Here is a 27,839-nt window from a genome sequence, read left to right on the forward strand (position 1 = left end):
GTTTCATGTTACATTTAATCTATTCTAACTACAGATGTCCCATTCTCTCATCTCACATTCCCACTTTTGCTTTTGCATCATGAAGTGACCACTCTGGAAGCCGTTTTTTGACTTGATGGAAAACCTCACTTGAAAAAGGAGCAAAGTATGCAGGAAAGGGACCCCTTCCTCAGCTCACAGCTGGTTCAGGTTACCCATTGTGTAAGGTTGCATTCTCCCCATGAGCACAACTTCACATGAGTACATGTGGTTCAAGTCCGATGCTAAACCCAAGGCACTAAACCCTGACACCTGGAGCTGCAGAGGTCAGCAGGCAAAGGGTTTGCCTATCTAGACTTCAATCTACATTTTCATCACCTTTTTCCCCCTAAATACCAAAAAGCCTGTATGCCTACACCTAGGATAAGATGAGGACTCATTCAGGAACAACTCTAATTTAGCTCCATTCCCAGGGCCAGCCAAATACCCCAGCAAGCTGTCAGGAGGCAGCATATTCCATTCCCCCATTTCCTTGTTTGCTTTAATAGTCATTGCTCAGTACAATGCATCACATCTCTCTCACAGGGTCTCGCTCTCATTACATTTCTGAGGTCTGCAAAGGAGCAAGTAAATTGTATATATCCATGATAATGTTAGTTTCTACAGAAATTTAAACACCAACTCAAACTTCAGCTTAAGACTGTATCACAACTAGACAATCTAAGAAACTGTGCTTTGATTCCAAGTAAACAAGATGTCGTCCAGTATAATTTTAACACTAAAGAGTATGGCTGCTCCTTTTCCTTGCACATGTAAAACAGTCAGTCAAGAAAACTTTAAAAGAACACCTTAAATACCTACCAGTATTTCCTTCTTTTCTTTCCTTAAAAAATTAGTGTCTCTAGTTTCATTCTGTGGCGATTCCTCTCTTTCACCATTTAATTGTACAGAAGTGACTCCATTACCTAGAAAGATTAATTTTTAAAAATGTGTTCTTCTACCTTCACCTCAAAGAGTAATCTAGCCTAAAAGCAATTTTAAAAGGCCAACATTTCCATTTAGGTCAGAACATGTACTATATACAATACAGTGCACAATACCTAATTTATTTCAGAAGCATGCATGTTTTTCCATGTGCACATAAAACCATCTATCAAGCCACATTCAACCCCAGTCCATGACTTTTGGTAATTAATATAACAACTCCAATGGGGCATAGAAAGGGATGCAGTCATAGTTATGAGGAAAAATGTATTGAACATACCCAAAGAAAAACTTGCCAATAGCTAACACTTCAGTTACTGATTCCTTACAAACAGCCCTGAAGCATTTCTTAGCACTAGATGTTTAAGCATTAGAGTCAAATCTTTGCAGTACTGAGTATGAAGCAAGGAAAACCTGGCAAGGTATCAATTAAGAGTCAGACATTAAGCTTGCTTAAGAGAAGCCAGTCCAAGACAATTCTCAAAGCATGGGACTAACAAAAGCATAAAATGAACAGCCTGAGCAGATAGTAAACAAATACATTACCTCCTATACTACCCAACCCAGTTCACTACATACAAAAGCAAACTTTGAAGGCAGAATTCTGTTCTTGACATGTCAAATAACAACAGTCGATGTACTGAACCTGAAACCTACATACATACTTTTTTTAACAATCCTGATACTCTACATTATAAGCCTGTTGCTCAGGAAAGCAATCGTGTCACTGATGGCATCAGCAGGAATCGTGTCAGTGACTTTGGTAGAAGGTATGTTTGACCCTCTGAAGAGGTAAAGCATGCTTTCTTCATGCATTTTGGCTTTCATGCACTTTCTGTTACTTGCCCACCATAGAAAAATTACCTCAGTATGTTTTAATGTGTGCACAGGGTGAGAATGTAGAAATAAAATCACGTTAGATTATTTAAGAAATACTTGTATACTTCTCGGGGTCACTCTTATTACCTAGAGGATTAGATTTCTGTGGAGGTAGTCGAGGAGGGGGTGGTCTGGGTGGAACGTGCGATGTAGATTTTGCTGGACTCTCTGATGTTGGGCATCTCTTGATTGTCCCTTGATTTTCGTTTTCAGAAGAATAAGTTTCTTGGGGGATAAAGATGGACTTAGGCTGAAAGAGACATATTAATAATAAAAACACAATGAAAAAAGATTCAAAACATTCATGCTACTTTTCAAGGAGTAAAAAAATCCCATATTCAATATTTGGATCCTGAAATTTTCACAAGTAAAAAGCTATCAATATAGTAATCTAAATATTTTGCATTTATTTGTTTATTTTAAGTGTCCTTTTCTTCTGGGCAATAAAATCCCCCTCACTTACCTTTGGTGGTAAAGGAGGTGGCACTTTAGGTTTCATAGTAGCACTATAAAGAGAAGAAACAAAACAGATTGCTACCTTCCTTGAACCTTGTCTTGCAGTCTGCAAGATGATACAGGGTTTTATAAATGCCATACAAATAAGCCCCATTAACTTGTCAACAGCACCATTATATCCAAATAACTGCATCGCAAATACTTCCAAACATTTTGTTATACACAGATACTATATGAAAACAAGTGTCACACATCCCCCCTTAGAGAGCACAGAGTGTCATGAACTGATTTGTTGAAGATGCACATACTTGTGCAGAACAAAGTAGGGAGATATACAGCAGGCCTAATATTTACTCTGTTGAGAGGAAAAAGATTTAGGGTATCAGTGAGCTTTTCTAAAGGGCCACCTGTAGGTACGCACAGCAAAGGGGACTTACAAGAAAACTGATGAATACCACCCCTTGAAAAATTTACTACTGATGATTTAAACAGCATGAAAGTTAAATTCATCTGCAGGGGACAGCTACCCTAGTGTCTGGGTTCTTTGTTTTTGTTTTTTCTATGAGTTTCTTTTTTCATAGAAGTCTTGGGAAAGACAACTTTTTAATGCAAGAACAATTCAACAGGTTGGCTCAACAGTACAAGATATCAGCAGAAAACAAGAAAGCTGAAGCATGAGGAGCATTCTTCCTCTCCCAGTTCTGTAGCTTAAAAAATATGTTGCATTAAAAAAAAAAAATCAACTACATTCCGAAACTTTGTATGTTTTTCAAAGCTCTTATACTGCCCTGTTTCCTAATATTTTTTGAACTGAAAATTATTTCCATTAAATAAATTAGGAATACAGCTGTGAAAACTTGACATTCTTGCACAATATTTTCCTTATTTTTAAATAATGTTTCAAAGTTTTGGAAAAATATCCAATTAGTAAGATATCTGTTTGTATGTTTACAGGTCAACAACTTGTCTGCTTTGCTTCATTCTTTTCAGGAGTTTCTGTCCTGGCATCTTATCCGTTGCTTATATTTCAGAGAAGCTTGGAAGGGGACTTCTGACTTCAGCTGATATGGTGGTAGAAATTATCTCCACCATGGGACCAAGCTGAAGTTCTCAGTCATGTGTGTCCAAGCTCCACTTATATTTTCTTTCATATTCTTCCTGCATTTCAGACAGCCATTACAATGTTACTGGGCAGCCAAGCAAATAGAAAAGCCAACAATTTGGCATACATGTGACAGATGTTTGCACAAAGGACCACATGTCCTTGTTTCAACAACAGGGTTTAGGGGCAGTTTGTCACTGCTGATCACGCAGGGCAGTGCCCCAATAATTTCTGCTTTCCCAGTTTCCATAACCAGGAAATTCAAGCATCAGCAGCCTTGCTGTGCATGAGAGAAAAAGAAATATCAAAACAAACAAAATTATGAAATGAAGAGAGATAACTTTATATTGTTCTGTGAAGCATGTGGATCCTCTGTTGCTGCAAATCACCCGGTTTCATGCAGTAGAATCTGTCTGGACTGGAAGGTGTACAATGACCTCATTGTTTTTGTTCTGGATCTGAAGGGAGAAGTGACCGACGTCACATGTGCTCTTCAAGAGCAAGTCCATCTCACAGAATACAAATCAAACAAAAGCCTTGAATCTTCAGTGGGTTCCAGAGAAAGATAGTTGTGATCAAGCTGATGAACCAACAATTGCAGCAGAGCTTTCAGCTCAAGCAGATACCAAGAGAAAGGCACAGATGCAGAACCTGTCTGATCCAAGGTTGAGGCATTCAAGCTTTTACTCCTGTGCTTACACATTGTCAGGCCCTCTCTGTAGGGCAAGAGTACCTGGGAAAAAATATGTGAAGAAACAAAAAACACCAGGACTATTTTGGAAGACTACTGGTGACTACCCTTAGGGTCAGATGAATTGGAACCTCTCCAGAAGCGATCAGGTTCTTTCTTGCTTAACATAAAAAAACCAGAAACATGACAGAGACATAAGCACCTAAGTCAATGCTGTTTGAAAGTTCTGATGGAGCTCATGTAAGAAACAAGGGTTTTGAAGCATTGGACAAGGAAATCAGTGCTAGCACTTCAAGACAGCAGTGATCAAGAAGTTCCAAACCCTGGAACATTACTGAGGTTGATGATACTGACTGCATATCAAGCAAGAAGTCAGGAGGAAAAAAGAAACGCTAAGCAAAAATGAACAGATACAAAGCTGTGCACAAAAAACCATCCAGAGACTAGTATGGATGGAGTAACCAAGCTGAGCTGGCTCACAGCAGCACAGCTATCCAGAGCATCTTCACTGGAAGCCATCAGAGTGAAGCTGGTAGGATGGAGCTACAGGGGACTGTTACAGCCTGCACTGGAGGAAGCCTCAGTTAGCCAGGTCTACCCAGCTATGAGCAAAGCAGGTTCTCAGCTTCACCCAAGTGCTGGGGAGCAAATCATGAGCAGCATCATCAACTTCTTCCTCTCAAAGACAAGACACAAGAGTTTCCTATTATTAATGAACTATGTAATCAACCATGTCTTTAAACAACTGCTTAATGATGAAATATGAAGAATTTCATCAGGAACTAGCACGAGAAAAGCCTACTGAAAACCAGCTTTTTTTTTTTTTCTATAAATATTACCTTTGTCAAACAACAGATATACTTGTGTTTTGAAAAGCTGATTATTAAACAATGCAAATTTAATGTACTCATTACTGGACATCAGACACTATCAGTACCTTTACCCATCTTGAAGGGGGTTGTCCCACATGTTCAGTATGTGATAAAAAACACTGCTTTTGTCATAAAAGAACAGCAGTAAAATAACTCAAGGCAAAAAAAAGAGAGTGTGTAATCTGGTTCTCTGTAACAGATGCCCACAATAGATAACACATGTTTTAAAGGTTTCTGGTATGAAGCAACAGCTTTCAAAATTATCCATTAACAGAAAGCAAACAAAAATTCTGTCTCAATGCCACCTTTCTTTTTGGTCTTTAGATCAAATTTATTTAGGAATGTAAATCTACACACACTGGTTGTGCTTTTTAAATTGTTTCAGCTCTCATCTATAAATCAAATAGAGCCCGAGAATACTTATACCAATGGAATTTAATACGAGCATAATTAATTTAACATATGCCTTTGCAGTTCCATAACCTTGCTCTCTCTGTGGTAAGGGAGTCAGTTCTATTCCAAAATCAAGCACCCATACAAGCATTCTCCTAGCTGGGAACACAGACAGAACAAACTCAAACTAGAGAAGATTTATGTACACATTTTACATACTTTTCATGAGCCTTACACAGTTATTGGTTCTAAACAAGGCACCAGGACTTGGGTCAAATTACTGGCTCAACGTAATGACACCAAGATTTTGTTCAATAATAGAAGGTAAAAGGACAACTGTATCAAGCAAGGAACAAGACTCCCCACTCCCCCAATTTACAGTAAGTTTATCAGCAGAATAAGAAAACTTCTGGTGATGTAATCTAGGAACAACATTAAATGCCTCTCTTTAAAAATGCTATAAAGAATCCTGAGTTATTATAAAACATGATTAAACTTTTTTTTTTTCAAATGCTCATCTATTCAAGGATCTAATTCTATTTATCTATTTATTTTTACAAGGACTTACTGTTTAGAATCATCATCTGCATCATCATCATCTTCTAAATGTGCCACATGTCCCCTAAGAAAATGAATAAAGTATTACAGTTGCGTGAGTTGTATTAAAATTACCTTGACTGCTGTGAGAATTTCTGAGCTCAAAGGCTACTACCTCTTTTACAGAATTTTACTGTCTTTTTTTAATTATTATTATTCTTTAGAGCACAGCTGCAACCCAGACAACTAAGCCTCTCTTATAACCTCTCAGCAAGTACAGGGACAAACAAGAATTACTTGTGACAGACAGAAAAAAATCAATGCACAAATTACTTTTCAAACACACAAGAGAAGAAAACAAAAAAAAAGAATAGAATTACCGCTGATGCAGTTCTTCTTCAACTGATTTTAAGAGACTCCTTCAGCATTAAATAAGAATAAGAACAGAGTTTAATTGTGGTACACAAATGCAATTATCAGAAGCCAGAAAAAAAGCTCTTATGATTCTATCAATAAATAATCCAAAGCAGCATGTTATTTCAGCTGGCTTTCAGAACATACATCAAGCATCCATATACAAATGAACATAGCTGCACTTTTTCTTTCATTTGTTTTTACACATCGTGGTTTCACATGTGTCTATTGCTATTAAGTGCAGTGGTCTTTTTTCCTTGTACTGTAAGCTACTTTACTTGTACTGTAAAACTTAGCTTGATCCAATTGAAAACAAATCCACATTCTCCAAGAAAATTGTAATCTTAAAAAAAAAAAATAAAAATCAGACTCTCGATGATTAAACTACTATTGGAATAAACTTATTCTTCCTTGGTTACTTTTTGTAACATTCTGAACTTCATTTTTGTGCTTTTGAAAAGACAGACAGGTAAGAATCACAGGCAAAACACAGGAATAAGAAACATCAGGATTTTGGAAGATATCAGTGTTCATAGTTTTCCCAATTAAAGACTGTGCAAAAATATCATGTTCTATGCTTAGATTTCTGCATATTTAACATGATGTAATTTGAAAATCAAAGCTAGGCATCTTAATTCTGACATGCATAAATGTAATTAAGAAATTGGGTGGAAAGGAAAAATTACACTGAAAATTATTTCATATGATTAATATATCACAATTATTAAACGTACGGACAAAGTTGAAGGGCTTGCTAAGAAAGGTAAGTTTTATTTTTTAAAGCATTTATAACTGCATGTTCCCAGTGCCCCACAAGATGAAGAAGGGCATAAAGCAATATCAAAGAAGAGCACTGGTAGTTCCCAGGTGGGTAAAATTGTGGTCTGTGAGACCTATCATGCAGAACATTTTGTAAACAAGCAGGCCAAGATAACAGCTCTTAAAAGGAATCTTACACCACCACAGAGACAACATAGCCTCAAATACTGAAAAATGCTGCAAATCTATAGCATTGGAGTTACTACTATTGTAGAAATAAATAGTGATTTTGGAATTGTAATTGACAGAAACAAGCTTGACTTATTTTACTGCATTTCAGCTAATGTGTTAAACACACATTTGCGATTTTTATATTAAAATAGTCTTGAATTAATTAAAGACAGAAAACGCTGCTGCTTACTCACTTATTTGCACCCAAGAAGTAGCCACACTGAGGACCATGACCATATTCTAGCTGTAGATCCTAAAAATGTAAGAGAATGAATCTTTAAGATGAACAGGTGAGCATCAAACACACACCCTGAGTCATGCTGCTGTTATCCCCTCTGCCACACCTGAGGTACCAATCGAGCTTACTTCTCTGGCTTTCCTGACCCCTTATCACCACTCTCAGGCCCACTGCACTCAAAAATCTCCTCTCTGCCAGTTTGCTGCACCTCTAACTCCTTTTAAAACTCTGAATTTAGCCTCCTCCTTGCACACACAGATCCTTTGCTCAAATAAAGTCAGCTGCAGAAAAGGAAGTAAAATAATAACAAAAATAATACAAAAATTGAAAAAAAAAAAACACTAAGGACTTTGCAATCTACCAGACCCTGTAGAGAACCCTGCTACCCCTCACTGGCACATTGTAGTAGTCGTTTCAGATGGGGAGTAGTTCTGGCAGGGAGCCTAAAATCCCTTCAGCACACTGGGACATTAAAAAAATAAGCAGAGAGGACAATAAATGCTCTTATAGCTCTGGTTATAACCATACATGTACGCTTTTAGAACACCTTTTGTATTGAAAAGAAAAACACAGTACTAATGAAGTCAAACACTCCAGCAATCATGGAGTATAAGACACAAAAAAAAAAAGATGTGGCAGTAGGCTTCCAACACTGTTATTAAATAAACACTATAATGCCATACAAATTTAATTCCTTAATGGAATACAGGGACCTCGCTGAAACACGATCAAACCTGCACCTGCCAGGAGGATACTGCTATAATTACAGGGTATTTTTCTCTTCAAATGGATCACAATACGAAAAACCTGAGCATAAATTTGCTCCCAAGATACTGAGTGTATTCACCAGGAGAAACAAATTACCGATCACCTAAATTAGTGATAAATAGAGCTACACTGTTCCTTCCCAGAAAACACTGTAAAGACTTCCCAACATCTTCTGTTGAACTGCAACTCATATCAAAATATGCCATCCCTCATCAAGATGCCCAGATACTCAAGCTTTAAGAGCAATAAATTTAGATTAGATGGGGCTGATCTCTCAAAAGAACATTTAAAAAATCAGAGGAAAAGTCTCACATCAGATTTTCCAGTGTTCTAAGCTGATGAAGCAGAAACCACTGCAGTCCTCAGTTCCAGGCTGAAGGGCAACCACTTTAATACAAAGCTATGGACATTGTTTTCTGCTTGGCAAAGAGTTTCAGGTTGTTTACTGCGCTCTCTATTCTGCTCTGCAAAGCTAAGTAGTAGTTTCCACATGGGTGTGCCTACCACAGCTGTCAGTAGCATTTGATTGCTGCAGTAACTTTACGTATTTTCCCAAAACAAGTGAGATATTGTGGGAAAAACACTATGTAAATGATGATTACTTGATGTAAAAGAATGTATAGATCAGAAGGTTGAATAAAAACTGCAAAGACAAGCCTGATGCTGGGATTTCCTGAACCATGAAGAGACTGACTTATCAATTTTATTACACTTCCTTGTTCTAGAATTAAATGATCCCCCAAACACACCAAACTGTCCACTTCTATGGATCTGACTCAGAAGGGCCACCCAACTTTCTCTCTAGACATCTGTTAGGGGATCTAGGACGACAGGCTTCACAAGTGGCCATGCCAATGGGGAGGAAGGTGTCAGGCCTCAGTCATGGCTAGCTTTGATCCCTTCTGCTACCCGTATCTTCTTTCTCCACATTTTGATCATTCTCCTATGCCTTGATTTTGATTCCTCCTGCTCCTTGCTCCAAACAAGTTCAGCAAGTCTCCTTTCCTCAACAAAGGCCATCCTAGGCCCTCCACAGTTTCAGTCTCTTCATCACACCCAGCATCTGTCTCATTATACCCAGGTAATTCCCTTTTGCTGCTCTTCACCACCAGCTGATGGATTGCAATCCACCACAAAGAAACAAATTTAACTTTCTTTTCTTTGAGTATTTATAATATTCCTTTGCAATCTCAAAACCTTCCCTCTGTAAGTACAGGTATTTTGAGGATTTGGGCTTTAGAGCAGAAAATAACAAGACTGGAAACATAAGATGTCACCAGACTCACAAGAAAGTAGGTTAAACAGGTTGTGTGAGCCTGTGTGAGAGGATGCCAGAACAAAGACTGGGAAGCTGTTGAGAAAATAATGCCAGATCAGTATAATGAAATCTGTGATTTTCGCTTTGAAGAGACAAACCTTCAATGTTGCAAAATCACATTATTCAAAAGTAAGAAAGATGTTATGCTGGACAAAGCCAAAATGTCTGACCACTTTAATTTACACACTGTGCAATGTATGGCTATGAATACACTGTACAGCAATGACAGGAAAATTAATAAAAGAAAATAAATAAACCCACCTAAAACACAAGGAGCCTTCCTTTGCCACCAGACTTCTTAAGTATAACTGGAATTTTCTTTATCAAAAATGACATCTGCCAGAATTATTTATGTTTAAATGCTTTTAAAGGGCAAAAGCTTTGTTTTAATTCAGTTTACTGTTGTGTAAGATTTATTTGACTATGATTTTAAATGGATATGTAGAATTTTCCAAAGCCCTTTAAACATTGCTGGCTTTCACTCCAATTGTGGGGTGAAGTACACCATTGCTAGGGAAATTCCTTCTTTTGCACTCTTGACAGATAAATACTGAGAGCTAGAAAGCTTTTAAAAAGTTAAATATATTTTTCTTCTACCTTGTATTTCAAATATATCCGTAAGTTACAATTTTATAAACTTTCTAGCAACATATTTGACATGAAAACATTGATAAATGCTGCATGTATCCTGCAAAGCCTCCAGTGAGCTGTTACACTTAATCACCCAATATAACTGGAATTTTTTAAAGCCACACATGAAGATATGAAATCTTATCAATTGTGGATTCCCACTGGGAAGAACAGATTAGCATTAATTCCTAAATGATGCAAAGTTACCCAACAACTTTATCAATCTACATTAATGTTTTCATTTAACATACATACAATGCTGATTAGTTAATTAAAATTCTTTTCAGATCAGACAATATTGACACAGAATAAATCTGTGTGACTAAACAGATATACTCCAATAGGATCTTGAAATATACAGCTGGCAGGAATGAGAAGAGGTCAATAATCTGGGTACTAAATCAAAGATGCAACTCTAGGTTATTCTGCAATCAGCCTCAGGTTACCAACAACTCATTCCTGAAACAACTCAGATCACAGAATATTCTGAGTTGGAAGGCATCCACACGGATCACTGAGTCCAACTCTTAAGTGAATGGCCCCTATGGGGATCAAACCCAAAGCCTTTGTGTTGTTAGCATCATGCTCTAACCAGCTGAGCTAATCTCAGGGTCTCATCTGTGTACAAGACAAGGGTGCTATTTGCTGGCAGTAATTGCTTTGGAAAAAAAGGTAACACAGGGAATAATTACCAGTTCTTCTCAACAGCTTAAGTAACACTAAAGGAAGCTGTCATGAAGAAAGACAAATCAGATAAATTACATGCGCAAAGTAATCAATTACTAAAAACAGTATACAGATTTCCTCAGAGCAAAGACAAAGCAAAGGGCGTTCTATGAAACAAATTCCCCAGGAGTGCTCAAATCTGCAAAACCTTCTGCAGCTTAAATTTAAAAAACCTGCTTTATTTTCTGCAGAATTTCACAGTAATTTCATTGTTACTGCACCTTTAACAGTTATGTTCCCACTTTGTTCTGTAGAGCTGAGCTGTACTGGGAATCTATTTTTAGGTGTTCAGCCCTTCAAAAACAAAACTGAATGTATACAGCAACCCAGCAATTCACAGTTACTTCCTACATTTGCTATTCTTGAAATCTAGTGAGAAATAAGACCATTTGAAGTGACAAAATTAAGACACTAAATCTACAAAATGCCGGGGAAGTAACTCTGAATTTCAAAGAATACAAATCACCTTCAGACTACTAACATGTCAAATGAGAAGGCACATACATTCTCAGTAAAATGATTAAGCAATTCCTATCCCATTGCTTCATCAAAGAGGAAGTTAATTTTTAAAAGAGCCTAGCATTACCTAATGCATATGCTATATTTTTAATGCCTTTATTTCAATAAAAAGTGCATTCTTGAATTTCTTTGGCTATCTTAACACATCAAAACCAGAAAGTTGTATGTATATTTTTTTAAACACACTAAATATAATTCTTTCCTGGTTACTGACTGAGGTTTTACCGTGCATTACTGCTACACAACCACTACTCCCCTCTTCCCTTATATTTCAGTTCTCTATGCATTGTGTCTACGAGTGCCCCCTTGGCACAAACAACACTATTTCATACCCATGTAATGGACCATCACAATCTTAACTCGCTACGGTAACTCCTTCGTGCAACAGGCACTTGCACACAGCCTTTTTAAAGCTGCCTCCTAGCAATAAAATTGAGCATCTCATCTTCTCAATTACTTTTGCCAAGGTAGAAAGTACCCAAAACATACAGGGATGGAAAAGAAAGAGCAAAAACCACTGCTACTTTTCTCCCCATTTCCACTTATTTTCTTCTGATCCTAAGGACCATGTGCCATTTCATTACCTAAAGCCAAACAAAATACGAAGAGACTCTCTGAAATTCCGCACTGATAGCTGCAATATGTTCTTACAGCTACCTTAGCTAACTAGGATAGGAGTTTTCATGGTTTGTAGTAAACAAAAAGCAAATCTATGCATGTGTAAGGAGAAAAATTACTTAAATTGAAGAAAAATGCTCCTGGGCAAAGTTCTCTATTACCTATGTCAATCTCTTTAGTTCAGTCTTTTTCTACCAACATTTTACTTTTTCTGCCACAAATAATTAAAAAAAAAGAGAATACCTATGCTGAAACACTGCATTCCTAAAAGTGTAACCAAAAACTATCATGAATTATTAAACCTAGAGTACATTTAAAAGCCAAAAGAAAACAAAACCCAACCACAACCTAGTTATTTAAATAGGATCAAATGTATTAATGGATCCAGCAAGTACAACAATGCAGACTGCATGGGAGCTGCAAACCTCTCACTGAATTCATTCCTAAAGAAGTCCAGAATGAATTTTTAAGTTTGTAACAACTGAAAACAACTATAGGTTGGAACCTGAGACATCAAATCCAAGTTTTGCTCGACTCCTCTGTCACGTTCTAAAACAGTGGAATTCAGCTGTGTGTTTTAGTAGTAGAATTTTCACTGTGTGTTGTATAGTCCAGGCTAAATTAAACATTTAATTTTTCCTATAATAGAAAGAAAAAAATAAGTCACTGTTACAAATCAGTTAGTATGATGATGCAGACTAGGGCCAGGTGCTGAGGTAGTTGGCCAATGGTATTATGAAACCACTCTCTAAAATAAACAAGAGTGGGCTGCTCATTAGAAGAACTTCAACAAGCCGGAGGAGTACACAACAAAACATCCTGGGGTTTAATGCAGACAACTGAAAAGTCCTGGAACTAGGACAGATCCACCACAGATACAAGAAGAGGCTGAGGACAAGCTGGCTAGGGGCAGGAAGGGCAACTCTGGACTGAAAAGCGTTTGGTAGTCCCAGCAGCCAAGGAGGGAACTACACATGAGCAGCACACATTTGTGGTACATGTGGCTAACCACAGCAAAGTCAGAGGGCCCAAAGTAATCTCTGAAGCTAGTTTGGAAGCTGCCCCTATTTTAGGCAGGAGTAAGCTAGAGATCACCAGGAGTTCCCTCCCACCTCATCTTTTTTGGGGGATTCTCTGATGGTTTTTCTAACTTAACAAGATGTGCAGCTCAGTCTACTCATATGAACCGGAATTATTTTTCAGCTCACTACGAATGGGAAGAAAAAGGTTTTGCCACAGTATTTCACTGCAGACCAGGATAGCCTAAATGAAATATTTGCATTTGATCAATGTGACCTGCTCTTTTGTTTCTCAGAGTTGGGTCTTTTGGGACCAGAGGCCAAATTCTCACATGGATTCCCCTTGACAGACTCCAACAATGGTAGGTACAGCATGTCACCTCCAAGAAGCGGAGGCAATTACACACACAGCAACAGATCTGCAGAAGCTGGGTTTAACAGCCCTTACTCCCAGCTTCTCTCTACCCCATGCACCTCCCTCCAGCATACTGACACAGCTGTTTGCAATGCCACACAGGGAATCCAACGGGCAACTGATCTAGTGAAAAAAAATAACCGGAAAGAAGTTGCACATTTTTGCTCAGGATGGCATATACTTGGACAACTTCTGAAAATCTGCTTAATTATAGCAACAACATTTCAAATCACAGAAATCCAGTCCTACTATGCCAACTCACGTAGATTCCTGAGACTGCCACTGTGGTGGCTGCTGCAGTACAAGATGAACAGCCTTACATTTAGTTAGCCATTGGGTTTCTGGTACTTTTCCCAGGATCAATGACATAAAAAACTTAAAAAATGTCCTAGAATAAAGGAGTATATATTTTTAGAGATGACTGGATTTAAATCATTTCCTGAGCTCACTGCAAATGCAATGCTCAGCTCTCCTACTTATTTAAGGCTGTATCCAAACAATTGCTTTTAAAACACACAAAAAACAGTGAAAAGGTCTACCTTATGTGAAGTCTAATATGCACATAAGACAAAAGATGACAAAACAGGAACATGAAGAACTCTAAATGACAGGAAGTAGCATGTGCAAGAAAATTTCAAATGATGGAAGGTACCCAAGTAACGTCCTGAGAAACTTGTTATCTAGTTGCAGAAAAATGAAAAAATATCTATCCTGAAAGACAGAAGAGCCTTGTACCTACAGCAAAACAGTCTGTTATATAGTTAGCTATGAATCAAAAGGGTATATTTGTAGAAAGTAAAAGAGAAGTACTATCTTGTCCTTTCGGGTTGCAATTTGCACTAAGGGACCCTGGGGTTTGGACATGGAATTTTCCCTGCAAACGAGACCTTTACTGAATTTCTCCACTCTTCTGGCAAGATCCTCGTTACTATTTCAGAACTGCACAGGGGAAAGAAGGGGGAAGAGAAAAAGAGAGGAATGATTTTTAAGGGTAACCACATCATAGGCATCAAATGTTTGAAAGCTAATGTGCACAGTGACTGCATAAACTGCCATATGACCACTCCAGCTGTGCAAAATGCTAGGTGATAGGTAAAAATACTGTCAGTCACTCCTCAAATTTGTTTTCCACCTCAACTGTATGTAGTCCAAAGTATGCCTTGATTTATGATAATTATTTTTTTTTTTTAGGATTTTAGAGACAGATAGCCCTGCAAAGGAGTTACTGTTCATAAGGTATTTTATAAAACCAGCATGGGAAAGAGCCCCAACAGTAGTAGGTGATATATTATGCTTATGAAAAAAGTATGATTTTTCCTCTTGATGACATTTTAAAAATCCACGTATCATTTCACAACAAACAGATCTGAAAGCAACACTGTCAGAGCAGGAGTGGGGAGTTGGGGAAGGAGAGAGAGAGAAAGATAATGTCTGATTAGTGTGTCCTGGTCCACAACAGAAGAATGAACCAACTGGCACTTACTTCCTCTAAGGATTAGGTCTTACTGGAAGAATATCACAAATAGGGGATGCATTTACCACCAACTCAGAATTCTCCTCTTTGATTCACAATGAACACAGGAGGTGTGAAGAAAGCAGTGAAACACAAAGTGCTGTCGAATTACTTTAAAAACCCTCTCACAACTGTGACAACAACAGTACTTTTTAAGTGTCATCATGGTTATAATTTTTGAAGAGTATTCTGAACAGCATGGGGTAAAAGGAGGATGAGAAACGATAGTCCAGTTAGGAGACACATTCTCATTCAACTCTTAGACCCCCAGACACTAAGATAGCAAGATATGAAACAACACAAAGTAACCTTAAACAGACAGATTTTAAAGTGTTAAACTGGAAACTGAAAAACCAAAACCACACTTCCAAAACCAGAGGAACTGCACAGGATGGAGGTGTTGCCACCAGGTAGAGAAATCTACGCTACTGATCTCAAAACAGTTTGTGAAACGTTCTTATAATGAAGCAACACAGACATTTCCTTCTAAGAAAGGGGAAGACAGTCTAAGCTTTCAGTAATAATGTTTTTGGCAGATTCAAGTTATACCAAGCCAACTGAAGTCAAAACAAACAAAAAAAATGCAAGCACAAAATCACTACATAAAAAAGACATTCCCAAACACCCCAGTGTTCCATTTTCCTCTCAGTGCACTTATATTAACATCTCACAAATCTCAGGTTAGCAGAGTAATGCTCTTCATTTAGCACAGAATGTTTCTTTCTTTTTTTCAACAGAATATGAAGACACCCAAGACCTAAATCCATTACTCATCTAACTACACAAAGAGCAGAGAAGTAAGAAAACTCACTTCCTAGAGTAATTGCTACACTGCAATGCCAACAACCAAATTTTTTAGCAGTGCAATAGGAGAAAATTCAGAAAATGTATCAGACTATAATCAATACCAAATGCTATTGAAAACAGTTATGATCCCACTTTCTCTTATTTCTATTAAGTGTACATTCATTCTGTAACATAATTACCATCTGGAGAATTCAGAGACTTACACTTGTATAACTTTAGTCTTTTATGAGGCCATTTAAAGGAACTACCAGACAAAAATACAAAGAGTATGTTTCTTCTATCTTCAGTCACCTTCCAAAAAATTAACAAGTTATGCATAGTAAGGTAGTTAAAGAAACTAGAATGAATGTAAAATACTGACTCCCTTCTATAAAAGTGATTCAACTAAACATGAATACATAGAAAAACAAATACTGTCAATGCTGCACATATTAAGTTAAGAATTTCTTTCTATGTTATAGAAATACACATATAGACTACTTCTTATATTGAATGGCTTTTAAACAGATGAAAACACCAGTACAACAACAGGACAAAACACAAGTTTCGAAAAAGGAAAATCAGGACAAAACTAACACTGACAAAGAAAGGCATAAGATGAAAAATACCAGGTTAGATCTTGCAGTGTAGTATACTTCTTCTGAATTGTCCAAAAAATCGCTACTGTCAGGCTGTTCATTAGATAGAGATCAAGAAACTCAAATTATTTATACTGTGACTGAAAGCCAGGTATACATAAATGTAAATTTTCTTGCTAAAAAAAAAAAAGAGATATTGTTAGTTGAAATTCAAACCATGTTAAGACAGTTCTCAGGATGGGGGTAAAACATAGCTAGGGATATGGTCACATTACCAAACACTACTGAATCACACCAAAATGATGACTTATTTATTGTTCATCACCTGAGCTGTGGTAATGTGTGACAGACTGTCCCAGTAAGAGGCAAGTACAGCCAGTTCAACATCTCAGTGCACCAATGACAATAACTCCTCATGCTGCAGTGGTCCAGTCCTTTGTGCACTCATACCCACAAGTAAGTGAGTGTAAGTCTAAGCACGCTTTAGTGAGACAGAAGCAAAAGCATCAGAACTGCTTCAGTGAAAATGGATCCACACTGTTACTGCTGGAGGAAGAGACAGGCATCTCTTGCTCCCACTTCCATTTCAAGGATTCGCTCCCAGAGTGTGTAGATTGTTACAAACTTCTCCCACAGACTGGTTTGTGTTGAGGCTCTTTGCAAAAGGCTCTTGTTTGCAATTGATATGCCAATTTAAATTGTCCATTGGTTCTATAGCTAATCCATACCTGTATGTTTTTTCTTTGGTCTCTGGACCCCAAATCATTATTTTTAAAATCATAGTTCTGTTTTATCTGGAAAGAACATATCAGGTCTGCATGCTTCATATTCTGATATAAGTCACAGAGGAGTTAATCTTCCTCTTCAGAAAGATCCAAACAGTTATAGATAGGGAGATCAGATGAGTTCTTTGGACAGGTTTCAAATATGCAATGTCTGACCAGGACAGACAATATGAAGATATTTTCTTATCAACAGAATTAATTTGGACTGTTCATGTCCCTCCTCCGAGAGCTTCTGAGATTCCGAAGTGCGAAGGTCCTGATTGCTAACACACAATGTAGGAAAAGGCTCGACCCCTCCCTTCCAACAACAGCCAAAAAAGTGCTCTGAAAAACTGCTTTAATCCCTGCAGAAAATCTCTCTCCACAGTTTAGCAACTCAGGTTCCAAAGGTGCAGTAAAAACACCACTGCCCCATGGAGTTGTCCAACAACTGGTTTATATAGTCAGTGACTGATAAAAAGAAAGACATGGGAAAAGTATTTTCAAAACTTCAGCTGCTCCACTAACACCTTTTTGCAATTATGATTCTATGTGTATATATGTGTGCTCTTAATGAGCAAAAGCATTATAATTTGAACTATACATTGCTACCAGTTGTATTTTCTTTACAATCTAGAGCATGTAACAGGGAAGTAAAGACAGGACAAATTGGAATCAGTTCAAAAATAATTTTGAATTAGCTGGTAAGCTTACAGTAGAAGCCCTGACTGCATTATCATATTTAATAAAATATAATAAAAATATTAAAAAATAATAAAAAGCCTTACATGACCAGGGCTCCTAAATGATGCTGTTACGCAGTTATGTCAAGGTCTAAAATAACACGTCTGAAATACTTGTTTAAATCCTACATGTGATTTGGTAAGCTATTCTCCATCTCAAACAGGCACCAGAAACTGCAGGCTACCTGTCCAGCCAGTTCTGAGGACGAGCAAGATTATACACAACCTCATACACCCAGAGCCAGCTGACCCACTACCAGAGGGCAAAGTACTAAAGGAGATTTTAGTACAACTACAGATCACCACAAGGAAATCTGTGCCAGAAATCTGACTCACACGTGGTTTGGAGACTACACAAGTACATTCCTAGGTACACACCATTCCCAAAACCAACTCGAGGAAAACCAGTGTTCCTCCCACCCATGTACTAAGCCAACTTTTTCACCTTAACACCTGCCTTAGAAAAACAAAGAGAACACAAAAGTCTGCAGTGAAGAAGCAAACTTTTTATCTTTTTATCCAGGAACGTGAAGAAGCTGCCCAAATGAGGAAAGCAACAGTCTCCACAGGAGAGAGGAATCTGCTGCAATCTTGTGTGTGTGACAGCACTGACACCTTTTCCCTTACAGCTTGAATTCTCACACCCCTTGTATCGATGGGTCCACAGGAAGAAGACACTGGCAATACACCTTGGCAATACACCTTCGCAGAATACATCCACTGCCTGACTCAGCATGGCTCAGGTGTGATGCAGGGCCACAGAAGGATTGTTCACACGGGAAATTCTTTTAAAATGCACCATATCTCTCCCCTAATTCTATTCAATTCTACTATTTCCACTGTCAATACAAGAACAACGGAGAGCAAAAGTTGAGTACGCACAGTAATTCTACAATTAAAAAAAACAACCCCATAAATAAATGGAATAATATCCTGGACAATGAGGTATAAAGGATAAAGGAAACCTGCAAGACAAAGCGCTGCTGCTTAGCACATACATCACATCCAGCAGAGCCCACAAACAAGGAGTTTTGCTGCATATAGTGTAATGGCACCAAAGAAACATTATGTTACAATTTGTCAGTAAAATCACTAACAAGTTTAGTAGTGCTAAGGAAGCACGCTACACATCTCCTGCACAGATATTTGCAGGGGATAATGGGCAGAGCATAGCACATGCTGCTTGTTACTCACAAATTCATGATGTGGCTCTGTCTCTTTCCTCAAAGGTGGATCAAACTTTACTTGACCAACTAAAGAGGAAAAAAGGAAAACAAGAATTTAAGTTGGACTGTGGTTACACAAAATTTAGCTCCCAAGGTCAACAAAAAGAGAAAAATTTAGTTTAATAAGTGTATCATATCCCCACTGATGGAAACTTCTGACACATGGACATAGCCAATTTGTGTCTGCTAGAAACTAATGGGCACAGAAAGTCCTCTTTTATCACAAAGGCAGCACAATCACCATTTGTGTCACCTACTCATTATAGGGAACAGAATCACTCAGCAAATAGGGCAGAGAAGTATCTTCTGTAGAGGTGCAATACAGTTGTAATGTATAGAAAAAGCACATCCATGGTGTGAATTCACTACTGAATCTATTCTGTTGGGAGACTCACTAGCACTAAAGAGTGTTGAATGAAGTTTGGAGCAAACTAATCACATTTTCTAGGACACCAGTTTGGCAGAACCTCTTTAACACTTCTCCCCTTAACTTCAGCTTAAGAAAAGACAGCTAAAGCTCTAAGCATTGCTCTGATTTAATTCAAACAAAAGAATTATTGCAATTTGGGGGATGAAGTCTGTTTTTAACAGTCAGTGATCAACCTCCTCCCTTCCTGATCTCTATGTGACTGTTTCAATTCAAAAGCGAAACAAAGATAATTAAGGAAAGAAAAAATATTCCTTTGCCATTCTGTTACCCAGCTGAATCTGGCTTTGGCCTGAATATCCTGGCTGGAGTGGCATACAAAGCTATATCAATCAGCTGTCAAAAGAGCTCAGGGTGTGTCCTGTTCAATCAAGATGAAGCAAGAGTGAGCCTTGCAGAAGTGCTGACAAAGGGTGTAGCCAAATATTTTACACTATTTCTTTTGCATAGTCATCTAGAATCTGTACACTTAAGTGAAATAGCATGTTTTTATTTTCCTATACATCATTAAAAATGTTTCTATGTATATCAGATACCCAAAATACCAGTTGAAATAGTAACGATGATTATTTTGTCATATCACATATGCTTACAGTTTATTTCAGAGCGTGTCTTTTCTTCTCTTCCATTTCTACTTGTTGAATGAATTCTGTGAGGCACTACAAGAGGCTAGAAGTGAAAAATAAAATATTTTAGTACCAAAATATGCTCACTTGAAAACCAGTATTGTCTGACAGTTTTTAGCAAGTTTCTTTAGCATAGTATCAAAAAAGGAAAGAAAGAAATCATGTGAAAGCTAAATATAATGATTGCATGCGATTTTTTATACTTAAGGTTAGAATTATTTAGAGACATTTCAACTGCAGTCTGTCTTCAAGATGAGAGTTTTCAGAACATCAGATTTGAGCAAATATAAAGATAATGCTGGCCAGCATTTGTCTTTGTTCATATAGCGTTTCCTTTTTTCACCATTCAGCTTAAGGCAGTGGTAGTTTTTAAAAGAAGCAACAAGATTTAATCTGACTCAGTGGCAGCATTTCATTCCTAAACTAAACTGATTCCTAAAAAGTTATCATCTTTAAGTAATGAGAAATTTGCCTGAGGTTTTCAAAGCTGAGTAGAAAGGTGTATTCCTGGTACTCTCATGCTGTGTGGCAAGAGAGAAAGCATAATTCCTACATATTCACCTTCATATTTATATTCCACTTCTATTTTTTCCCTGAATTTCCATTTACTTCTCTACAGGATGAAGTATTCCGAACTTTTAAGACTTAGCTTTCTTTTCTTGCTCATTGGATTTTCTCTCTGCTTTCTACAAGCACTGCTGCAGGTTCTCTTAGAAAATATAATTTAAGGTTTCTTAACAAGAGTACAAGATCAGCTGACAGCTGTATTGTCCTAGTTTTGGCCAGGACCCAGGGGTTATTCTACACCACCTCATGTCATTTCCAGGGGTAGGGGGAAAGAGTTCTCTGGCTTCTGAGAAGAAGGGCGTGGTTTCCAGTCAAAAAACATGGTAGCACTGTTGGCTATTGTTCATTGTTTGGGGGTCCGCAGTGAACATTCTTGTATGTGAATCACCCTATCTTTGTACACTTCTGTTATTAATATTGTTGCTGTTACTGTTCATTTTCTTATTTCATTGCTGTTTCCAGTAAATTTTTCTTATCTCAGTTTGTAATCTCCAACTTTTGTGCCTCTAATTCTCAACTCCCTCCCATGGGAGCAGGAAGGGAGAGCAAGCAAGTGTCATGTGGTTTGGGAGACTGTCAGTGGGGGGCAGTGAATTGGGGAGTACCATTCCTAAACCACAACATGTATACCATCAGCTCCAAAATCAGCAACACAAATCCTAACATTATGCATTCATATGTCCTTTGTAATGAAATCTTACTTTTTAGAAAGAAAGTTATTTTTCCATGGTGTTAGCTCAAGTAATCTCTGAAAAGCGCATGTTTGCTCTGTTTCTGTGTTGAATATGTGGCAGCAAAACAATTTTTAATTATATCAGTCTGATGCTATGATGTGCTGGTATGTTAGCTTTGCTTTGCTTTTATATACAATAATTATATTCTTCACAGGGCAACTTTTGACTACAAAGTGCTGACAGTTACAAAACGCCAACTGCTGTACTATCACAGAGAGTCACGAATAGCTCAGCAACTCTGTTTACCCCTCAAATACTATCTGAAAACTTCATCCATTTTCATCACATACTACTACCTTCCTTCCCATTAGGATCCAACACATATGTACATGGTGTTTCACCTCCCATTTATGTTCACTTTGCTGTTCTTTGAAACAGGAAAGACTTGTAGGTTGTGGGTATGTATTTTCTCCCACATATCTCATCGGCAGTTTTTTGTTTCTCACAACTCATGTCAATCCTCTCCTTATACAGTTTTACTTTGTTTCTTGTGCATTGCTTGGGGCTTAAAAAATGGTCTGCTGTAGCTCAGAATGCATTTCAAGGTTTCATCTAAGTGCTGAAAGGTTGCTTATTTATAATCTTTTATTAAAAGGCACTATCCAGTTGTGTATGATGTGTGTGCATCTGTAATGCCAGCAGAAGCTATAGGGGGGCTGGGAGTTATTTTTGCCTTTGCAGCGATATTCTGAGTCCCTGCATCCTGACACAGATGTCTGTGTTGCACAACAGACAGAGCCTGCCCTCATACCACCTTCTCCAGACCAGAGAATTACATGAAGGAGTCAAATCTTCATCTCTCAGTCACAAGGACTAAGCCCTCGAGTCACCTTGAAATACACACACTGACAACAAGCTGATACAAACACCTGACATCTGAGCTGTGCAAGAGGACAAAGGAATGTAGGTTAACTTCCCAACACAAAATCCTTTTGGTCACAATTTCCATCATGGTACAGATCTCAAAAGCAATCTTATCCCCAAAACTTAGACTGTACTAAGCATAAGGCATGAGCACTTTCCTCCCTAATATCACATCCATCATGAGAATCACTGTCACAGAAATGTGATGAACAGGCAGGTGTCAACATCTTCAAAGGTTTATTCTTAAGGGAGTGAAGGCAGAATCCCAACTGGAAATCCTGTCTATGACTGAAAGGGAAACTAAATAAAGAGCTCCCAGGGGTAGGGAATGTCCGTTTCAGATACTGTTGCCAAAATAAATAACAACTGTATGAACAGAAGAACCTTTCTGATTATATCCAAAGGATGGGATGTTTTTTGTTTTGTTTTTACACATTAAACATTTCACCTCTGAGTTTATAATGATTTAAAGACGTAGTATGGCATTCCTCAGAGGTGGCAAATTCACATCTTAATCTCTACTTCACCAACACAACTCTGCAGACTATCCAAGCAGCAACAGATTGTATCCCCATAAAAGCAGCACAGGTCAAGTGAAGAGCTCGCAGTACAGTGGGTAGCAGACTTGACTTCAAAGACCACCAACAGACAGAAAAGCTCTCGAGCCTCCAAAAATGAAAAACAATTCACCAAAAAAAACCCCAAGACACTAACACCACCCCAAAAAATGCAAAACTCTAAACAAACTGGGGAGTAGGGCCAAGGCTCAAGATTCTCACCAATGTTTTCGAACTGTGTTACGTTGCACCTTGTTTTGTCACTTCTTTTGATTTTTGATGGATGCATTCAGGGGATTGCCACAAGTACAGGACTGGTTAATCCCTAAATTCAGATGAACACCTCCAGCTGCCTCTGTGAGCAGGCAAGTTTTGGAGCAAGTTCAATTTTGTATAAAAGGAGCACATACACTTCTTATCCCATTCATTTTATTACAGGAAAGACCACAGTGCCAACAACTGCTTTGCCTGTGGCGAGGTTCTTTATCTGAAATACAAAACTTGCTCAAGATGCATTAGATAATTCATTACTACCTGCTTTATTCGCAGAGATGGGTCCCAGACTTACTTAATACAAAATAAAATGTTTTTCCAAGTGTCATATCAACCTCACTTTCCAGGAGCCTCAAATACCTTAGCGGAAAATTATCCAGCAACAAAGTAGGGGAGAAATGTCTCTTACATCTAAGTAAGAGACATCACTCAGTGAAAATGATCCAGCAGCACAGGTAACAGCACAGGAGAGCTCAAGGCCACATGATGAACAATGATGGAGAAGTATCAGTTTGCATAACACAGAAGCCCACAAATGCAGCAGGAAACCATCAGCAATGTAAGATAAACAACAAATGAACTAGTATCTGAAAAATGCACAGCTAAACACACACCAGTGGCGTGCTCACCCTCCGTACTTCCAGCCAGTCCAGCTTGTTTTAAGCAACAAAATTAGGTGTTTTCTCTGATCACTGCTGGGAGGCTGTTTTCTCTTTGTTTTCTCCCCAGACAAGGCATAGCTTTTGCTCCTGATACCACACTCCATTATGGGATAACTGATAAGTAATATACTAGACAACAGAAGAGCTTTCTCAATGCTAAGTCAGAAGGGACATAAAAGTGTGAACATTATTTTGTAAGCTACAAGTAACTACCAATAAAATGTGTACTGAAGGGACTCATTACAAGAAGAGGAGAGAGATTCTCCACCTGATCAGCCCAAAATGAAGGACAAGACTCTTACTGAAAAGATACACCTGTGACTCAGGGGAATGGTACACGGGTTCACTACAGTTTCCAGGAGAGCAGAGAAGACTCACAGATCTGAGCAGCTCATTCACAAGAAGCACACCACCTTTCTTCTTATGAGAGCTCATGAAAGTTTTGGTTTTCTGGTTTCCACAGAAATAACACTTTAACAGGCCTCCAAGCTCCTGCTCATCATTGAACAGAGAGGGAACTAAAGGACACACAATCCTTAGAACTTATGGTGAGGAGAAGATCCACATTGCTCAGTGCTGTTTTCATCAGGAATCAGACACCTTTCTCTTAACAGTGATGTGAAAGCCAACCACGCTAAGGGATTTTTTGTGTGTTTGACCTTCTTAAATATTTTGTATTAGAAAAATCTATTAAATTAACCATTATTCAATCATCATGCTTTCCTCTCCTCCTCTGTCATTTAGAAAATATGCACTGCACTCAACAACACAAAAAATTATCTATTTCACTTTGGCTTCTTTCCACATTATTTTATTTCAGCTTCTAAGAAAGACTCAGTGCATGTCAACTGGTCTTTGCTGTTCCAGAAAGTAAAAGTTCATTTAACTTGTAAAATTTGAAAATTAATCTATTAAAGTAGTTGCTTCTTTTAAGCTTCTTTTCCCTTGAAGGTGTTTTTAGACTAGTTTACCAATTAAAAAACCAAAAGTATGTAATTATTGAATCAATGGCATTTGTGTTGAAAGGATTACATTTTCTCTTCCAAAAAAAGGCCATCAGTTAGGGAACAGTAAACATTTGGACAGTATTCACTAACATGCAGTAAAGTACAAGACAAGATGAAGTACCAGAATATCTGTTTTCTCTTATTTATTAAACACTTGAGTTTTGTACTGTTTATCGTCTTACATAAGCAGGCTTTTTCCCAGCTGTTAAAGCCACAAATCAGAAACTTGGCCTTTGACAAAACCACAAGTGAAATCAAATTTCTAAGATCAAAAAATACCATCTTTTCCAAAAAAACTCACATCAAACCATTTGACAAAAACAACTACAGGATCATACTCTCCCCTACATAGGTATAAAATTATTTTTATGAAAATGCTTTCTTTGCAGATGAATGGAAACATAACTCCACAAAGATACAGTAGAACACATGACAAAACTCAGGACTGGAGAAGCAGATCACATTTACTGTTGCAAAATTGTTGAAGAACAACAATGAACAAAATTTTAAAGTAGTTACACCTCCTTAAGGTTCTCTTCCCCAAGTATAATGACTTTTGTTAAGTGCCTGTACATGTGACACAGCAGCACAACCAAAAGCAAAAGCAACCTTTGAGACTATTCCCAGATAACAATACATTCTGGGGCTCACTAAATCATAATAATTTAGTTTTGCTGGCAAACAAAAACTTAATCTGATTCTATGATTAAAATATATTCCTACCTCAGGATCATCATCATCAAAATCATGGTAAGTGGAATGATCAGGATTATTCATTTTATCCAAAAGTTCAATGGCAAGACTTCGATTTAATGGCTGAGTAACAAATGGATGCTGAAAGACAGAAGGAAACACACAGATTAAAATTCCAGCCACTCATATTAAGCATTACAATATATATTACATATACATAATAATATAATATATAAGTTATAATTTTATAATTTTAAAAAAATCCCATACATAAATTTATACCTGTAGCAACTTTTCAGCTGTAGGTCTCTTTTTAGGATTTTTTGTAAGTGCCATTTTCACAAAATGATGGAAACTATTGGACCTGTAAAATGAAGTGCTAAACATTAAAATCAATTGCCCAGTAAAGTATATTAATTATCTACTGAAACAGAAAAGTACTTACCATTTCATTTTGTCCTTTAATTTAGGAGGCTGGAAGTTGCTTTTCGTCATTAGAAAAAGTGCTCTGAAAATGAAAACAACAGTATTTCTGTGGTTACACTGCAATATATATGAGATTACCTTGGTAGCCTCATCTCCTCAGATGGTAAGATTGACGAGGAGATAGACAACAGGTTAGCTAAGGCATATAGTGCTTTTGGAAAACTCCACAAAAGAGTATGGCGTAATAAACACTTGTAGAAAAACACCAAGATCAGTGTTTACAAAGCCATAGTGCTGTCCACTCTCTTGTATGGTTCCGAATCATGGGTCATCTACCACCACCACCTGCGTCTCCTAGAACGCTTCCATCAATGCTGTCTCCGTACAATCCTTAACATCCACTGGTCAGATTATGTGACCAATATGTCTGTTCTAGAACAGGCAACAGTTACAAGTATTGAGGTCATGTTACTGAGAACACAGCTGAGTTGGGCAGGGCACCTCTCAAGGATGAAGGACCAACCACCGCCTCCCTAAGATCCTGCTCTATGGTGAACTTGCCACTGGCTGCTGCATGAGAGGAGCCCCAAAGAAAAGATACAAGGACTCCCTGAAAGAACATCTCAGCCTTGGCCATATTGATCAACATAACTGGTCTACTCTGGTCTCCAGTCGGGAGGCCTGGAGACACACCATCTATAACGCAGCTGTCTCCTTCGAGAACACACGCAGGATCACTCTCAAGGAGAAAAGACAACACAGGAAGAATTGTGTCTTGCAGAATATACCACCTAAGGAGTCTTTCTGCTGCCTTTTGCAATCGGATATGTCTATCTTGTATTGGTCTCATTAACCACCAGGGCACTTGTAACAAACGTGGATAGAGCCTCCCTAAATCTTCATTCGCGAAGCCCAGCCATGATGATGATGATGATGAGATGAATTATTAAATATGTTATTTAGTTGGCAGTAAGAAGTCCCATCAGTTTAAGAGATGCAACCAGCACGACATTACACATTTATGCACCAAAAAGAGTTGTTAGAATCTCTATCCTGTTCATTCAGAACACTTACAGCTCAAGGCCCTTGCAGCACATCCAAACACCACAAACCCCCTCAACAAACAGATTATTTAACAAGCTGTATTTACTCACCAAGATATAACCCCTTACTAACCTCATTGGATGTAGGTCAAACATTGGAGGTTGAAGTTCAGCAAGCTCTATAGCAGTTATTCCAACTGCCCACAGATCACAGAGTTGGTTATAGCCACCTTTTCTTTCTACTGCAGCAACTTCTGGTGCCATCCTAAACGATAAAAGATTTTTACGTAAACTTCTCTCCATAAATCAAACATTCTTCTGTACAGTGTAGTACTCTCTTCCCTAAAGCTCTCAATCTATAAGTTCACAGCATATACATGAGTCCACATACACAGATACACTTAAGTGTGTGTGTAAAAACATAATGTATACGTGAAGTTTTCCTCAATCATCTTCAAGTAACTAATAGGCAGTTTCTAAAATGGTCACTTAGGAGTAAGTGGATGAAATCAATCTGTCTCAGGACTTTTTTGCAGGCACACAACAAAACACTACTCAACAACCAAAGAGTCTAAAGTATAATTATTCAACTACAATAATATCAAAAAAATATCCAAATTCACACATGGCCCCAGAAAGTGATCAAATGGCTTTGAAGAGAAGAATTCTAACAAAAGAAAAAGAAAATGTCAGCTTTCTTGTATCCTGAATGCATGAGACCTGAAGACTCATTGTCACCTCTGTACAGAGCACTCCTTGCTTGTAAAGTCTGTCTCACTCA

The 27,839-nt window shown here is 37.9% G+C and overlaps 1 protein-coding gene across 7 annotated transcripts in view; it reads right to left on the minus strand.

The window, feature by feature from the left end:
- Positions 1-27,839, minus strand: part of MAP4K3 (mitogen-activated protein kinase kinase kinase kinase 3) — a 76,616-nt gene that overhangs the window by 23,365 nt on the left and 25,412 nt on the right. For 4 of the 7 annotated variants that reach the window (XM_027664545.1, XM_027664546.1, XM_027664544.1 and 1 more), the window contains 13 exons: positions 27,192-27,323; positions 26,035-26,097; positions 25,872-25,953; positions 25,620-25,730; positions 20,200-20,275; positions 19,148-19,206; positions 16,477-16,539; positions 7,492-7,550; positions 6,274-6,312; positions 5,925-5,978; positions 2,306-2,348; positions 1,930-2,092; positions 841-944 (listed from right to left, as the gene is read on the minus strand). In XM_027664545.1, the coding sequence (XP_027520346.1) occupies positions 841-944; positions 1,930-2,092; positions 2,306-2,348; positions 5,925-5,978; positions 6,274-6,312; positions 7,492-7,550; positions 16,477-16,539; positions 19,148-19,206; positions 20,200-20,275; positions 25,620-25,730; positions 25,872-25,953; positions 26,035-26,097; positions 27,192-27,323 (1,048 nt within the window). The remainder of the gene's footprint in view (positions 1-840; positions 945-1,929; positions 2,093-2,305; positions 2,349-5,924; positions 5,979-6,273; positions 6,313-7,491; positions 7,551-16,476; positions 16,540-19,147; positions 19,207-20,199; positions 20,276-25,619; positions 25,731-25,871; positions 25,954-26,034; positions 26,098-27,191; positions 27,324-27,839) is intronic. The other 3 variants (XM_027664548.1, XM_027664547.1, XM_027664549.1) reach the window with 3 other exon arrangements.

This window comes from Corapipo altera, unplaced genomic scaffold (assembly GCF_003945725.1).
Source record: "Corapipo altera isolate COAL_440 unplaced genomic scaffold, ASM394572v1 76, whole genome shotgun sequence".
NCBI classification, from domain to species: Eukaryota; Metazoa; Chordata; class Aves; order Passeriformes; family Pipridae; genus Corapipo; species Corapipo altera.